Source organism: Hyla sarda, chromosome 1 (genome assembly GCF_029499605.1).
Source record: "Hyla sarda isolate aHylSar1 chromosome 1, aHylSar1.hap1, whole genome shotgun sequence".
NCBI classification, from domain to species: domain Eukaryota; kingdom Metazoa; phylum Chordata; class Amphibia; order Anura; family Hylidae; genus Hyla; species Hyla sarda.
The window spans coordinates 232,034,581-232,053,333 of NC_079189.1; the positions used below are offsets into that span (position 1 = coordinate 232,034,581).

Genomic DNA, 18,753 nt, shown 5'->3' on the forward strand with positions numbered 1-18,753 from the left:
AGGGGCTACATACTGTGAAAGGACAGAGAAAAGTAATCACCGGCTGGTGTTTTACAAAAATACAGAGTTTTTAGGCGCAATGTAGCACATTTTTCTGCCCTCATAAGTACATACCGAATACGTACATCTAAGTAGTGTACTATTTTGTACCTGTTAATCTGTCAAGGGGCTACATACTGTGAAAGGACAGACAAAAGTAATCACCGGCTGGTGTTTTTAAAAAAAATACATACTTTTTAGGGGCATTGTAGCGCATTTTTTTGCCCTCATAAGTGCGTACCGCATATGTACATCTAAGTACTGAATAATTTTTTACCTGTTAATCTGTAAAGGGCCTACATACTGTGAAAGTCCAGGCAAAAGTACTCATCCACTGGTGTAGTACTTTTTTAAGTGTACTGTAGAGCATTTTTCTGCCCTCATCAGTGCATACTACATACCTACATCTAAGTCTAAGTAGTGTACTATTTTGTTCTTGTTAATCTGTCAAGGGCCTAGATACAGTGAAAGGCCAGCCAAAAGTGCTCACCTGCTGCTGTTCTAGACAAATACTGTTTTAAGCGTAGTGAAGCGTAACATACTCCTCTCATATACGCACAAAGTTTGTCAGACAGACAAGAACCAGGATGTGCACAGAGGAGAGGCAGAGGCCTAAATACTTCAGGCAGAGGTAGCAGCAGACTAGGGGCAAGTGGCACCAGGAGTCTCACTGAGAGGCCTGAGCTCTCGTTGCCAGCTAGCAGTCTTGTCTCGACCAGCAACCCCTCTGCCATCGTTGATTGGTTAACACGGTCATCCACTTCATCACAAGTGACATCTGACACCCCCAGTCAACAGTCGGTGGGTTCCTCAGACCCAACCCTCAGTTGGCATGGCCCGGGAGCAGTCCCTGTGCTCCCATTTCCTCTGTCCCATGCTGTTCCCTCTCCTACACAAGTATATTATGCTGTGGGTTCAGCTCCACTATTCACTAAGGGCGATGTAATAGAGGACAGTCAGCAGCTACTGCCCAGCCAAGAAGTGGAGGAGACATCCGCCACTTCCTCCGCTAGGCGAGCAAGAAGTAATGAGGAGAGTGACGTGGGAGGCGGTGTTGCCAGGGTTCAGGGTTCTGAAGCAGACACTGTTGAGGAGCCTGACGTGCAGACACTTGTTGATGATGATGAAGCCGATCACAATTGGGAGTCGGGTGCAGAAGGGACTTCATCATCATCAGGAGAAGAGAGTTGCAGGTTGCCCGTGAGGCAGCAGCTGAGCCAGCAAGGCGGTAGCATGGTTGGCAGTCAGCGTGGTGCCAGAAGTTGAAATTCTTGAGCCAAATGTGCTTCGCGGCAGACTACCTTCCCGGGAGGTAGTGGAAAAGGGGTTCCTGGAGATGGCGGCAGTAGCAGTCAGTAGTGGAGGTTTTTCATCAAGCACATAGCCACATGCAAGGTATGTCGGCAGAAGGTGAAGCGTGGCCAGGGTCCCAATGTTGGCACCACGGCCCTGTGTCAACATATGCTTTGCCACCATAAAGCGGCCTGGGAGAACCATGGCTCCAATGTAGTGGTCCAGCCTGCTGCATCACCCAGTGGCACGCTGCTCCCTCTTTCAGCCAGCAAAGGCTCCACCACCTCAGCCGAAGGGAGCTGTGTGTCACACCCTCCTTCTATCGCTCCAGATGCTCCTGCTCCTCCCACTTTTAGTCAGCCATTTCACCAACAATCCATCCGCGAAGCCATGTCCAAGAGACAACAGTATGCGCCCACTCATCCAACGGCGCAGAAGTTGAATATGCTCCTCTCTATGTTTCTGGTGCTGCAGTCCCTCCCTTTTCAAGTGGTGGCCTCTGCACCTTTCAGAGAACTGATGGCTTGTGCCGAGCCGAGGTGGAGAGTGCCAAGCCGTCATTTCTTTGCGAAGAAGGCAGTACAAGCCCTGCACAATTTTGTGGAAGAGAAGGTGGTCCAGTCCTTGAGCCTGTCGGTGTGTACCAAAGTGCACGGCCGCGCCTGTAAGCAATCATGGGCTGTATGTGTTTTTTCAAATAAATTCCATCACTCACATTTAGATGGTTCGCATTATTTCTTCTTGTTTATTCGAGTCTTTCAGCAGTAGTTACATCAGCTTCATTCAGTAGGATGTCGGCACACATCCAGTCTAGCAGAGATCTTAACGCACTAGCTGGGAGCCATCAGGGTCATGACGCAAAGGGGACCTCCCCCTTACTCATGCTTACTAGATCCTGGCTATCCAAGGGAGGATATAGGAATCTCACACCTGGTTATCCCAATCAAACTGTCTAAGGTAAAGGAATGTTTTTTCTATGTGTATTGTCCAATTGGACTTCTATTCAATTATTATTGTAAAATATATATGTGAGATTTCCAATCACTTCCTGGGATATAAATTATAATTTCTTATATCCACAAAAGAGAAAGAAAGCAGAGCACTCACTAGCGTCCTCTCTAGCAAGCAGCTTTTATTTCAGTGTTCCGTTTACAACCATCAGGTTTCAGGTACACATCAGGGGGACACAGACAGGGGAGTGTGACAGTGGGACGCGGGGGTGTCCTCTAGGTGACGGGCCTTTGCGCGCCTGGTCATTCCTGGTCTGGAGAAGCGCTTCGGCGCGCAACGGCCCGTCACCTATAGGATACCCCCGCGTCCCACTGTCGCACTCCCCTGTCTGTGTCCCCCTGATGTGTACCTGAGACCTGATGGTTGTAAACGGAACACTGAAATAAAAGCTGCTTGCTAGAGAGGACGCTGGTGAGTGCTCTGCTTTCTTTCTCTTTTGTGGATATATGAGATTTTATCTCTTCAAGCGTGGTAGCACCAACGAAGTACCTCCAGCAGTTGCGAGGGGATTTACCAGGCGCCTATGGGTTTTCCATTTTTCAGGATACAATTTGCTGGTGCCGAGCTACTCTTTATCAGACTGTAAATTATAATTTCAATATAAGAAGGCTTTATAATTACAGACTTCATTTAAGCCTGATGGGGAAATTGTTTCCATGTAACTAATCCAATATGTTTCCCTTTGCAAGAGACACTTGCGGTTTTGAACGTCATTCGTATCTGTGTGAATCTGTTCTAAAATTTGCCAGCGTAGCTCATTCACATTGTAGTTAGCATCTAAAAAATGTCTCGCTACTATTGTTGTGCCGCTAAATTTAGTGGATTCTCCTACTGTTTTGGTTGTTAATGCTTTTCTAATATTATTTTTATGTTCTGCTATCCTTGTTTAACATTTTCTACTAGTCTGACCAATGTAGTTTTTACCGCACGGACATTTCAACATGTAAATTACATTTTCCGTGTCGCATGTATATAAACCGCGACAGGGAATTTTAGAACCTTTTTTAGGATGGTAGATATTGTCACCTTTTATTATATTGTTACAGTGGGGACATGATAAGCAAGGATATGTATCTTTCCGTTTACTTCCTAGAAATGTCTGATGATCTTTTTTCTTTTTTGCAATATCACCTCGTATTACCATATTGCCTATAGTTTTTCCTCTGTTGTGTACAAAAATGCATGGTTCTTTAAATAATTTCCCATATGTTGGGTCAGATTTTAATATTCCCCAGTATTTGTTGATAGTTTTTTTAAATTAGATTAGTATGTCTGTCATACGTACCGATGTACATTATTCTGTCAGTTTTTCCTTTCTTTTTCTCGTTTTTCTTTAATAGATCTGCTCTGTCTAAAATGGATACTTCTACTTTTTTTTAGTTCTTTACTATAATATCCTCTATTTTCAAATTTCTCTGTAATGTTTATTTTTTATTTTTTTCATATTCATCCTCTTCATTAATTATTCTTTTCACTCTAATATATTGACTTTTTGGTAAACCTCGAAAAATGCTAGGATTATGAAAACTTTTCTTATGTAACATGTTATTTTTATCTGTGTTTTTGACATATAAGGTTGTATCAAAACTCCTGTCATTTTTTATGACTTCCACGTCTAGAAATTGTATTTTATGAGAGTTATATGTAACAGTAAATTCAATGTTGGGGTGTACCATATTTAATTTACGTACAAATTCGAGGAGAGATTCCTCCGTTCCCCCCCCAGAGCATGAAAATATCATCCACATTACTTAACCACGTCAGTGGAGTTTCTATGTCTGGGGAGGAAAAGACGAATCTCTCCTCGAACGCATGCATGAAAATATTTGCAAGACTTGCTGCGACTGGGGACCCCATTGAAGTCCCACCCACTTGTAGAAAAAATTGAGTGTCAAAACAGAAATAATTTTTATGCAGGACAAAATCCAATAAATTCATCAAAAAAGCAATCATCTGATTGCTCAAATTTTTGTTTTTACATAACACTTCATGTATGCATTCAGCCCCTTTTGTTTGGGGGATATTCGTGTACAAACCATTGTACATAAAAATTTTACATTTGGGGTATCTATCTCATTAAGACACCGATGTCTGGAGCTGTAACTACAGTCAGGGACAACACATGTCCTTTACGACTCACTGGATGAATGTGGTGGCTGCACAGCCACAACCCCAATTTGGACCGGTCACGCCGCTTCCTCCTCCACGCTGTCAGCCATTGGTCCTGTGACAGTGTGCGACTCCGCCTCCTCTTCTGGGCAGTGGAGGCTGAGGTGTCCTCAGCCTCCACTGCCCAGACGAGTCTCAGTGGCCCCTTCAGCATACCATGTGTGCAGGGCACAGCGGTGTCAGGCTGTTCTTCACTGTTTCTCAGCCTCCACTGCCCAGACAAGTCTCAGTGACCCTTCAGCATACCATGTGTGCAGGGCACAGCGGTGTCATGCTGTTCTTGACTGTTCCTCAGCCTCCACTGCCCAGACAAGTCTCAGTGGCCCTTCAGCATACCATGTGTGCAGGGCACAGCGGTTTCACGCTGTTCTTCACATGGTTTGCCTTGGTGAAAAGAGTCACACAGGGGAGTAATTGCTTAAAGTCATTAGTAAAGAAATCTGTGCATGGCTTACTCCAGAAAAACTGGAAATGGGAACCATGGTGACTGACAACGGGAAGAACATCTTGGCCGCGCTGCAACAAGGAAGGGTGAGCCATGCTTCCTGCATGGCACACATGTTAAATCTGGTTGTCAAGTAGTTCCTGAAGTGTTCCCCCCATTTGCAAGACATCCTAACAATGGGAAGGAAACTTTGTATGCACTTCAGCCACTCATACACCGCAAAGCAGACCATCCTTGAGCTGCAGCGTCAGAACGATATCCCCCAACATAATCTGATTTGTGACATTGCCACACGTTGGAATTCCACCCTCCATATGTTGGACCGACTGTACGAACAGAGAAAAGCCAGCACTGATTTCTTGATGATCCAAGCAGATAGGGGTACTCTCCTGTGTAACTTCAATGTGAACCAATGGCAGATCATACGTGACATCTGCCGTTTGCTCATGCCCTTTGAGGAAGCCACATTATTAGTAAGTCGCCAGAATTACGGGATGAACAACGTTATTCCACTGCTTCATTTCCTACAACAAGAGTTGGAAACGATGGCTGATCAGGACAATGGAGACGTGGCACCTACATCTCACAGCCACATGAGCCCTGTGGGGGCTGAACTGGAGGAGAAGGAGGAGGATGAGGGGCACAGTGGAGCACAGTTTAGGTTTCATGTGATGGGCGGTGCTTCTAGTCATCTGACAGGAGAGGAGGAGCATGATCAACTAGAGGAGCTAGTGAGGTTATGAGGAAGGTGAGACAGAGGACCCAGACACACCGTGGCAGTATGCAGTGGAGATGGAGGCAGGGAGTCCCTCTGAGTCACTTGCACAAATGGCACGATGCATGCTCAGTTGCTTCCGTAGTGACCGACGAATTGTCAACATTCGGCAGCAGGATGATTTCTGGCTCTTCACCTTATTGGACCCTCGCTACCGGCACAAAATGGGGGCCTTTTTTTACACCCACTGAGAGGGAGGACACACTGACCTACTACATAGAGAGACTACGTAGTCAGTTGGCCGATGCCTATTGGCGCCATCGTCCATCCACTCGCAGGTCTTACTCGGGGGGCCCTCTGTGCTCACCTTCCACTGCCATTGTTGCCGGGGAGGGGTGGGGTGGCAGGAGCAGTACCAGCTCCATCAGCAGCAGCCTGAGTCTACAGTCGCTGATGAGTAGCTTTCTTCACCCGCATAGTGAAGCAATCAGTAGCAGGTAGACATGGAGCAGGACCTGAACCAGCAGGGGATGGCATACCTTGACATGGCCATGCCAACAAACCTTGAAGATCCGCTGGACTTCTGGGCAGCCAAAATTGATTTATGGCCGCAACTAGCAGAGTTTGCCCTGGAAAAGCTGTCCTGCCCGGCCAGTAGTGTGTCATCAGAGCGGGTGTTTAGTGCGGCGTAGTGTTGAGCGGCATAGGCCATATTCGAATTTGCAATATTTCGCGAATATATGGACGAATATTTGTCATATATTCGCTAAATTTGCATATTCGTAATATTCGCATTTTATTTTCGCATATGCGAACATTTGTATATGTGCACATTAGCATATAAAAAAATTTGCATATGTGAATATTAGCATATGCTAATTTTTCGCATATAAGAAAATTCGCATATGCACATTTTCGCATATACGAAAATTTGCACGCCAGTCTCACACAGTAGTATTAGAGCCTTCTTTACACCACATAAGCTGGAATCAGAGAGGGATGATCACTGTGAGGTGTAATGTGAAAAAAATATATATAGTGCTATATTCGCGAATATTCGTGAATATGCGATATTCGCAAATAAAATTTGCATTGCGAATATTCGCGAGAAACACTAGTGCGGCGGGGGCCATAGTCACCCCAGGGAGAACTCATCTGTCCATGAAAAATGTGGACAGACTGACCTTTGTGAAGATGAATCAGGCATGGATCAGCCAGGATTTCCACCCACCAATGCCAGAAGCATCAGAGTAGATTGACCATAGTGCTACACCAACACTTCACAAATGTGGATAGTGCCAAACAGATTTAAGGCACTGCTCCCCATTTGCAAACATTCCAGCCACCTTCATCACCGGGTACTGGTATTGCCACCCACCACACTACTCATCACCGGGTCACTTTCAGGACTCCTGATGCTGCTGCCACCTTCAGGCTGTTTCATTCAGCCACTATTTTGTCTCCTTATGCTTCTGCCAACTCCAGGCTGTGCCATTCAGCCACTATATGGTCTCCTCATGCTTCGCCCACCTCCAATCAGACACTAACTGGGCTCCTTATGCTTTCCCCATCTTCAGGCTGTGTCATTCAGCCAATATATCGTTTTCTGATGCTGCTGGGACTGTCTTGGATATTACCTACAATATTTTTGTGGTAGCACTAGCAAACATACATGCTCAATAGAGATTTCAACATTGGTCTTTTAATGTTAGGGGTTGTGAAGCCCTCTTATGTACGCATCCTGCTGCCTTATCCAGGCTGTGTGTTTCAGGAACTATTTGGCTTACTGATGCTGCTGGGCCTGTGCCTAAAATGTTTTGATGTTAGCACTAGCTAACATACATTTTCTATACAGATTTCAACATTAACATTTTAATGTTAGGGGTTGTGAAGTCCTCTTTTAAACTCATGCTGATGCCTGCTCCAGGCTGTATGTTTCAGGAACTACTGTGCTTAGTGATGCTGCTGGGCTTCGGCCTTAAATTCTTTGATGATAGCACGACGTAACATACCTGTTCAAGAGAGATTTCAACATTGATCTTTCAATGTAAGGGGTTATGAAACCCTTTTGTGTACTGCTCCTGACTGTGTGTTTCAGGAACTACTTGGCTCACTGATACTGCTGGGCTTGGGCCTTACATTTTTGGATGTTAGCACTAGCTTACATACATGCTTAATTGAGATTTCAACATTGATCTTTCAATCTTAGGGGTTAGGAAACCCTCTTGTGTACTCCTGCTGCTGACTGCTCCTGTCTGTGTAATTAAGCAACTACATGGTTTAGTGATGTTGCTGGTCTTGGGCCTTAAATTTTTGGATGGTAGCACTAGCTAACATGCATCTTCAATAGAGATTTCAACATTCACCTTTTAATGTTAGGGGTTGTAAACCCCTCTTCTGTACTCATGCTGCTGCCTGCTCCTGTCTGTGTCATTCAGCAACTACATGGTTTAGTGATGCTGCTGGGCCTAGGACATTGCCTATATATGTTTATGGTAGCACTAGGTACCATACATCTTCAATTGAAATTTCAAAATGTATCTTTTATTCTTAGAGATTATGAGGCCCTATTGTCTCCTTATATGCCGCCAACTCCAGACTGTGCCATTCAGACACTATATGGTCTCCTCATGCTTCACCCACCTCCAGGCTGTGTCATTCAGCCACTATATGGTCTCCATATATTCACTGTGAATTGTAGGAAACATGTGGGTATACTTGAGTTACTCTTACAGAACTGTGGATACTGACCACCGGCTGTTGGAATTGACTGACTATGTCAGGGAGTAGATTTACCATTTTGAAGTTCCTCAGTTCCAGTAGGCTTTAACTCCTTAAGGACACATGACGTACTGGAACGTCATGTGTCCGCTCCCGATCTATAATGCGGGGCCACGGCGTTATAGCTCAGTGGGCTATTCGGGATAGCCGCGACGAAATTGCGGCATCCCGAACAGCTTACAGGACAGCAGGAGGGTCCCTACCTGCCTCCTCGCTGTCCGATCGCCGAATGACTGCTCAGTGCCTGAGATCCAGGCATGAGCAGTCAAGCGGCAGAATAATCGATCACTGGTTTCCTATGAGAAACCAGTGATCACTGTAATAGATCTGTGTGTGCAGTGTTATAGGTCCCAATGGGAGCTAAAACACTGCAAAAAAAAAGTTTTAAAAAAAGTGAATAAAGATCATTTAACCCCTTCCCTATTAAAAAATTTGAATCACCCCCCTTTTCCCATAAAAAAAAAACCCTCGGTCCTTAAGGGGTTAAGGCATTCATTCTTTGTTGTGGTTCTTCAGTTGCAGAATTAAGTCGTATCATGTTTTCCTGTTCCTCCGATGAGCTAATGTCACTGGAACACATAATACTCATATTGTCATCTAATGAAGGATCCTTTTCTTTAGAGAACGTATGTATAATTTTATTATTTTGAATGTCAGGTGGTATTCTGACAATTTCTCATTATAAAGGAATTTTGTAATATGGGACACAGGTTAAAATAATAATTTATTGCGTACTGTAGCACATTTATCTGCCCTTATTAGTGCATACCACATACCTACATCTAAGTAGTGTTCTATTTTGTACCTGTTAATCTGTCAAGGGTCTATATATTGTGAAATATAATAGTACACACCTGCTGCTGTTCTAGACAAATACTATTAGGGATCGTGAAGGCCTAGTGTCTACTCACGCTGCTGCCAACTCCAGGCTGTGCCATTCATACACTATATGGTCTCCTCAGGCTTCAGCCAACTCCAGGCTGTGTCATTCAGCCAATATATGGTTTACTGATGCTGCTGGGCCTTGGCCTGGGAATACATTTTTTTGTTATAGTGGCACTATCTACTGAAAGGCTTCAGTTTAAATTTCAAACTTCGCCCTGGGGTCTCCTCATGCTTCAGCCAATTCCAGGATGTGCCATTTAGACACTATATGGTCTCCACCTACTGATGCCACCTCCAGGCTCCGTCATTGTGCTGCCATGTGACATGTGACTCTTTGTTAGATTAGGTCCTTTGTACCCACACGCTGGGGCCTGGGCACTAAAACTTGGGAGTTAAAAGGTCCATTTCAAAATCCTCAATTTCAAAATCTTAGATTTATATTTTAAATTCTTATATTTCAATGGTCTCCTCATGCTTTTGGCTACTCCAGGCTGTGTCATTCAGGCAATATATGGTTTACTGATGCTAGTGGGCCTGGGTCTAGGAAGAAAAATTTTGTTATGGTAGCACTAGCTACCCAAAATCTTCAGTATAAATTTCAAACTTCATCTTTTTTTTCTTAGGGATTGTGAAGCCCTGGTGTCTACCCATGCTGCTGCCAACTCCAGGCTGTGCAATTCAGGCAATATATGGTTTACTGATGCTCCTGGGCCTGGGAATCGAAATTTTGTTAAGGTAGCACTAGCTACCCAAAATCTTCGGTTTAAATTTCAGAATTCATCTTATCATCTTAGGGATTGTGGAGGCCTAGTGTCTACTCATGCTGATGCCAACCCCTGGCTGTGCCATTCATACCCTATATGGTCTCCTCATGCTTTAGCCAACTCCAGGCTGTGCCATTCAGGCAATATATGGTTTACTGATGTTGCTGGGACTGGGTCTGGGAATAAAAATGTTGTTATGGTAGCACTAACTGCCCCAAATCTTCGGTTTAAATTTCAGAATTAATTTTATAATCTTAGGGATTGTGAAGGCCTAGTGTCTACTCATGCTGCTGCCAAATCCTGGCTGTGCTATTCAGCCACTATATGGTCTCCTCATGCTGCCAACACCTCCACACTGTCATTCAGCCACTATATGGTCTCCTCATGCTGCCAACACCTCCACGCTGTGTCATTCAGCCACTTTGTGGTCTGCTCATACTGATGCCACCTCAAGGCTCTGTAATTGTGCCGCTCTGCAGCAGTGATTCGCAAAGCGATGCCGGTAATCTGCATGTCATTCTGAATAACTGTATTATTTCACTAACCCAGCACACTCCATATGCATGTTAGAACACAGCAAAGTGTTCTACACCTTTATTGAAGCTCTCTGTAGGCAAGAAATAGCCATTTTTAATATAGATTCTCCTCAAATAAATTTGGATCGAAACAAATTTTTTGGAAAAATTTGGCGAATTAGCCGAATCTAATTTTTCAAAAGTTCGCTCATCTCTAATACTGAGCTTAATTTGCATAAGATGGAAGATAGTTACAATTACTTTGCAGCTATTCAGCTTCTACTGACTCTTCCCAAGGCTATACTTTCTATTATTGTTTTAGGTTTTTAACTACAAGAATATATGCAATACGTGATGCGGAAAACAGACAAACTAAAGCCATGTAGTCTTTGCCAATTTTCAAACAGTAATCTAGGAGTGGACACCTAAAAATGATTTATTTTTTTGGCAGGATTTGGCCTGGAATGTGTTTCCATGTTGGTTGTAAATTCCTCTTAAGTGCCTTGGGTTGTTGACTAGGGATTAAGAGGAATTTAAGGTCTATGACCTGAAGCAGAAGCAACAGCTTGTCTGTGGAACAGACTATATCATGTCAACTCCCAACTAAAGGATTTCAGACAAATAGCAGGTGTGGAGCTGGTGTCTTATACACTTGCTGGCCTCAGTGATCTCTCAGAGCAATTTAAAATTCTGGATGATTTGTGACATGGACTTTATTTAACACTGTAATGCAACATTTTATCTTTTTATTTTTGTGCTGTTGATTATATAATAAACAATTTAGGTACTCAGTACTTCACCCATATAACTATCTTACATTCACAAAAGAGTCCCCTTATGCCTTATGACTGCTTTCTAAGAACAGAATGACATACTCTTTAGCATGATTCATCCTGAATGACCCCAAAGTGATCATTCAGTTCTGGATAGTGATGTTTCTATTTACAGCTCTTGCTTTCACCAATTCATATACACTCCATCATAGAACACATATGCAAGTGGGTGGATAGTGAAAATATGAATCTTGCAGTCACAGCTGGTGATATTTTAGTATTATGCAATTCCCTCAAGACTTTTCTTGCCAAAACAATTGATCTATATTTAGTGGCCTTTGGTAAACTAAAAGACATTGATCGAATACTGAATGTGATTATTCGCTTCACCTGTCAGTAGTTGTAATGTTATGGTAAATTGCATTTTTTATTAATATAAAGTATATCTATTTATTTTTTAACTAATTATTCACACTAGTAAAATGTACTGTATCTCCCAGATCCACAAGCTGACAGATCATACCACTATAAAACAGCCATATATTTAATTATCCCCATAGTATCCATTTAGAGATAGCAGAGGATTAGGCTGTGTTCCCATGTAGCATTTTTAACTTGCATTTTTTTTAGAAAACATATGTTAAAAATGCACTGTGAGCACACACTCTTCCAGCACTTTCTGGGTGCTCTTCCATGCTGTGCCAGCCACTACCGCTAGTGCAGCATGAAAGAGCACAGAGAAAGTGCTAGAAGGTTGGTGCCCATATTGCGGATGTATACTACGATTGGACCTGGACTTGCCTTATTTAACACTGGTAAGTCCAGTTCTCTTCTTCAATTCACATCTGCATGCACTAGCCACAGCAAGTACAGCAGGGAAGAGCTCCCTATATTTAATAGCATTTTATGATTTTTTTTGTTGTTTACATATTTAAGATTCGAGGACTACCTTGATGACTAGCTAACCCCAACACCTGCATTATTACACCAGTACCCACCATTACAGGAGTACTGGGAAGAGATGGGTACCATCAGGCTAATTCTATTTGGTTTATTACCTAGCTGGTCATGAACTAGAGGAGGAAATCATCTATTTATAAAAGAAAAGTGTATGATTTCCCTTCTATCCCATAACTATCCATAATAGTGGATCTGAACCTCTATGGGGACTTACCACTTACCCCCTCTTTGCTCCTGGCTGTGTTCTGAGTACCATTTTCATCTGTACTGCAGCCTCTAGGGATCAACTGATGTTCACTAGAGGCTGCAGTACTGAAGATACCAGCCAGCACACAGACAGGAGTGGAGAGGGTTGAGCGTAAGGCTGTGTTCCCACATAACACTTTTAACATGTGTTTTTCAGGAAATGCATGGTTGAAAATCCAATATGAGAACAAAGCCTTCCAGCACTTTCTGAGTACTCTCCCCTACTGTACTAGCGACAGTGGATAAAGCATGCAGTTATGGACCATGAACTTGCAGAATTAAACAGTGGCAAGACTAGTTCCTTTACTGGCAGACGTTCTCTATCATATGTTCTCTTACTGTCTGTCACCCAACGAGTTAAGTAGGTGCATCAGCACCTTAAAACTTCCCCTTCCTCACTGGGCCAGGTGCAATGCACTCATGACAGCATGTAGGGGGGACAGTAAGGAATGCCTATGTATCGTTCTCACCCTTATGTACGGTTGACAATGATGAATTTGAGGGGCCGCACAATCGATATTTGTGAAAGTTCAGCAAATAATTGCTGATCGCCAGCCTTTAGCCTTACTCAACAAGAAGGGGGGTGGGGGGTTGGGGTGATGCACATCAGCACTTAGATTGCCTAGGGCAGCATGAATTCCACATACAGGCCTGACAACTGGAGTTACCTCTAGCATCATATATAGTAGCCTGTGTATAACATAAATACATCCTTTCTCTACACTCTGCCCACTACTAATAAAAACAAGATGAAATTACAAACTGTATTTTACTGTTTATAGTTTATATATAGACACAAATATCCATTTTCTATACTCTTTCTAAAGATGGATTTGTCTAAAATGTTCCAGGTGCAAAAACATTGCTTGAAATGCTAAGAAATGGATATATGCTGGTAAAGAAACTCCCCAAACACACCTGCATCATGTCAAACCTGAGGTCATATTATATAAAAGTAAACATGTCATGGATATGAACACTTGGCGTTGTCAAAAGTTCAATGATAATGGAATATGTTTTATAAGAAACCAATTGCAGGTCGTGAGTACTAAAAGTACAAGACCTGTACAAGACCTGGAAGAATTGTAAACATTTGTGTGCCATTATTTGTTTTATTATTGTCCTGACTTGGTATGAAGGATATTTTTTATCACTCTTTGTATTTGTTTACCTTACTATTTTTATGGCTACATAATTACATTAGCTGGTAGAGAACATACACTGAGCAGCTGTAACAAAATATATTGTGAAGGTCTTTGTCATGCCACCAGAACAGCTGTGACTGTGATGCACAGTGTGTTCGGACACCTTTCTATCATAGCCAGCATTACACTTTCAGCAATTTGTTCTACAGTGATTCTTCTGTGGGGCTGGACCAGAAGGAATAGCCTTTACTCCCCACCATCAATTAACCTTGGTGGTCATTATCATTGGTCTTTCTTTCAACCAATTTTGGAAGGTTCTAATCATGATATACCAGGAGCACCACACAAGATATGTGATTTTGGAGATCCAATATATACAATTGTAACCGAGTTATATCAATTCATTGTATGTATGAACACCGCCCATACAACAGAGCTCCAGCCTCTCTGTTCAACAGTTCATGATTAGACACACGTGTATAGGGCACAATTCCAGCTGACACGCCAGCAACTAAAACTTAGGTGAGTGTACACATAAATGTTAGTGACTCACTATTTAGTAGAAATTTTCTTTCAGATTTATTCAAGTATTTTCAAGTTATTCGTTGTCTCGCAGGACATCAGGTTAGCAGGAATACATAAAAGCAGCATAGGTGTGTTACGCCGAGCGCTCCGGGTCCCCGCTCCTCCCCGGAGCGCTCGCCTCATCCTCGTTGCTGCAGCGCCCCGGTCAGATCTCCTGACCGGGTGCGCTGCGGTACCGCCTCCAGCCGGGATGCGATTCGCGATGCGGGTGGCGCCCGCTCGCGATGCGCACCCCGGCTCCCGTACCTGACTCGCTCTCCGTCGGTCCTGTCCCGGCGGGCGCGGCCCCGCTCCCTAGGGCGCGCGCGCGCCGGGTCTCTGCGATTTAAAGGGCCAGTGCACCAATGATGGTGCCTGGTCCAATCTTCCAATTACCTTGATTAGTTTCCACCTGTGCACTCCCTACTTATACCTCACTTCCCCTGCACTCCCTTGCCGGATCTTGATGCCCTTGTGCCTAGTGAAAGCGTTCCCTTGTTTGTTCCTAGCCCGTGTTCCAGACCTCCTGCCGTTGCCCCTGACTACGATCCTTGCTGCCTGCCCCGACCTTCTGCTACGTCCGACCTTGCTTCTGTCTACTCCCTTGTACCGCGCCTATCTTCAGCAGTCAGAGAGGTTGAGCCGTTGCTAGTGGATACGACCTGGTCACTACCGCCGCAGCAAGACCATCCCGCTTTGCGGCGGGCTCTGGTGAATACCAGTAGTGACTTAGAACCGGTCCACTAGCACGGTCCTCGCCAATCCCTCTCTGGCACAGAGAATCCACCTTCTACCAGCCGGGATCGTGACAAGGTGGAAACAAGCTCCATGCTCCCTTCAGTCATGGGCCATGACTGAAGGGAGCACGGAGCTTGTTTCCACCTATGCTGCTTTTATGTATTGCTGCTTACCTGATGTCCTGCGAGACAACGAATAACCTGAAAATACTTGAATAAATCTGAAAGAAACTTTCTACTAAATAGTGAGTCACTAACATTTATGTGTACACTCACCTAAGTCTTAGTTGCCGGCGTGTCAGCTGGAATTGTGCCCTATACACGTGTGTCTAATCATGTGATTTTGGAGATACTGTAAGCCAGTTCTTTAGCCAACTCAATTTGGCTTTGTCCAAGTGGCCCAGAGCCTTACAAATACCTACTTGTCCTGTTTCTAACTTATAAACTTAACTTATGCTAATGTATCCCATCCTTTAAGAAATAATCAGTGTTACTCCCTTTAACTCTAATTGTTTTCAAACACTTCCAAACATCTGATGTACATTAAAATGACACGACAGAAGATAGGGGGCCAAATCAGGAGCTGAACCTACTCTATACATGGCGAGTGCCATCTGTTAACTACAGCTGGCACTTGTTGTCAGCATCTGGAATCAGAGGTAACTCAGATCCATGCTATTTAACCCCCTAGATGTTGCAGTCAATTCAGGGGAGCTGAGTGATTGGAATGACAGCTGGGGAAAAAAGTCAGGGTATCATGCCCCCTCCTATAGACTTTCATTGAGGGGGCGGGGTGGACATCACACAGGGGCGGAGTTTTGACATCACAATACTCTGGCCCCATGGTCGTCACGCTGCACACTTGGATCCTCCAGCACTTCGGAGAGCTCGCAAAGGTGGGTGCTGAATGACAGATTTCGGGGGGTACCCAGCGGCGGGACCCCCGCGATCAGACATATTATCCCCTATATCCTTTGGATAGGGATAAGATGTTTTAGGGCTGGAGTACCCCTTTAACCATATTTTTAAAGAATAATTGGTGATATATTTTACCTAATTTTCCATCTTATTATTAATGTTTTATAATAATCCTGTTTATCGCAGTTTCCCTTCTTGCCACTGGACCTAAGGCTAAGCTGAGACTTCCTGCTCTGTAAAGATAATTTTTGAGTAATGACTGCCTTCTAAAAACAGGCAGGAAAACAGTGAAAGACAGCACCAGTATATAGATAACACTATATCCACCACCATTCACAGCAGAGATCAGCAACCCCCCCCTTCCCCTCCCTGTAGAATAACCTCGGAAAAGGTCACAGAGGTTGCCTTAAAGCGTCTCCAATTTATCTAAATGGGGCAGATACTGTCTACTGTTGTCTATAGCCATGCATCCTGTGTAAAGCATATTACTAATTGCTGTTAAAAAATTATCAGGCAAGATAGCGGCCCCACATGTACAAAAAAAAAACAGAAAATAGAAACACATTAGTAAAAAAAAGGACATGTTCCAGATGAATGGATGGGACATGTCAACCACCGTTTAGTGCGGTAGTCAACACAGCTTCGTGCAGGAGGGGAGACGGGCAGTGGGCAGGAGATGGCGGGGGTCTCAGTGGTCAAGCCCCCTGCAATCTGACACTTATCCCCTATCCTTTGGATAGAGTATACATTTTTCTAAACTGGACTTCTCCTTTAACTTTTATTCTGTGTGCACTGTGATTAAAACATTACAATACTGTATTTTTTTTAATGCTTTTATACTTGTTTATACTGTTTACAATTAAATAGGGTCTTATGATCACCATAAGTGGGATCCCTGTGCCTATAAACTAAATCATGATGATTCCATAGAATTGTATAGACTGTAGAATGCATGTGCATGTCAAAAATGTATCAACAATGGAGATTATAAAAAAAAAACAATAGCAAAAAAAAGTGCATTATCGCGTCAGCGTTTCTATAGTAAGTGCATGCATAATTCAAAGTAATAAAGATGAAATGAACAAGCATATGCATTTGGTCAGGAACAATTTCCTTTTTAGTACTGCATATTATAAGCAATGCTTCTTGGCATTCAAGGTTTATCTATTCCAGCCTCTTACTTGGTTTCCTGAAGCCTAAAGACACAGTAAAACGCATCTGACAAAGAACAAATGAGCCTCTCGGAAAGAAAGGGAACATGCTGCCACAGAAGACTAAATAATAACTATGTTGTTTCTGTCAAGATTGGTACTCATGTTTCAATGATCAAACAGAAGAGAGGAAACTACTGGTGAAATCTTGATTTTACTGTCACTAACAGAACACTTGGGACATTCTGGGCAGTGATTATTCTTGATCTGTTCCAGTACTTCCCTTGTTTCTGCACACATTTTTAGAAAATGTGTACTGTCCCTGTGCTTTCATCATGGTCTGTTGGTTGTGCACACATATTTTTATGTTTATCCTCTTTTCATAAATTAGTAGCTTACAGTCAAATGTGGTTGCACAGCAGATATCTTCCAGCTCACTCACCCCAACTGATCTGCACAGCACATGTGTCTTGGTACAATATCAGACCTGTAACTAGTGTCCTTATTTGATGCTGAGGGGAAGCACATGCCAATAAAACTGTTTCTAATCATACAGAGGAGATGCAAAGAATGTGGTCCACTTGTTACCAGACACAGCTGGGACTTACTTTTGTTGAGTTCTCTGAGAGAGTCTGGAAGCCTCTGCCGCTGCCTTTCTTGCCTCAAACTCTTCCCTTTTTAGAACTTCTCCACTTCCCCTGTAGCCCAGCTCCACCAGCTGACGGGCTAGTTCTTCATCCTAGGCAAACAATACAAATTAATCAGTATTTTTCTCATTAGTTTTGTTTTACATGTATAGGTTATAAAATGTAATCTTACAGCGAAACTTCCAGAAGTTTAACTGTATAAAATGTGTGCATGAATATGTGAATACTTTACTAGCTAAACCTAAAAATGGCAGGCAGTTTCTGACACGTAAAATTGATGGATGGGTTAAGAAGTCCATATAGACGAGCAAAATGATTTAGCCAGGAAACAAGCAAGTAGTGACTGTCACGATCACACCCTATCGGTCCAGCCAAGACATTAGAGAGAGTGGGATGGTGCAAGGGTTAAGGCCACCAGACCTCTGTTTATACACTACTAGTCCCAGCAGGTCACCAAATTAACCCTTAGATAAACGTGTTTCCACTAGAGCTGCCTTCAGAAAGGTGAGCTCATATATTTAAAGATCAAAGACCAGAGCTGATTAATTAAACATTTTATCTGATAAAAGGTATCACAGTGCTATATATATATATATATATATATATATATATATATATATATATAGATATATATACATATATCTATATATATCTATATATATATATATATATATATATATATATATATATATATATAAAAATACAGGAACAAATGACATACAGTTACAAAAATATGAAAGAGTTTAGCAAGGCAAGTTCAGAAAACAAAAGATGAAGTTCTTACAGCATGATGATATAGTAGTCCATGAGAGTGAGTTCCAGCTGTTCTTAGGGTGGTCTTGTCAGCTTGTTGCACAGCATTGAACACCTTCAGTCTACCATTGTTAAATATTATATATCTGCCTTTTTGGAGGGAGACTCCATTCCCCCCTCCCCTCTGATCCTACCAGGGGGAGCATCTCTGTTCCTGGCCCTCTTATCTGGTTGATTATATG

The 18,753-nt window shown here is 43.1% G+C and overlaps 1 protein-coding gene across 1 annotated transcript in view; it reads right to left on the minus strand.

The window, feature by feature from the left end:
- CFAP299 (cilia and flagella associated protein 299) overlaps positions 1-18,753 on the minus strand; it is a 534,640-nt gene that overhangs the window by 422,093 nt on the left and 93,794 nt on the right. The window contains exon 3 of the mRNA XM_056568944.1: positions 17,720-17,850. Within this exon, the coding sequence (XP_056424919.1) occupies positions 17,720-17,850 (131 nt within the window). The remainder of the gene's footprint in view (positions 1-17,719; positions 17,851-18,753) is intronic.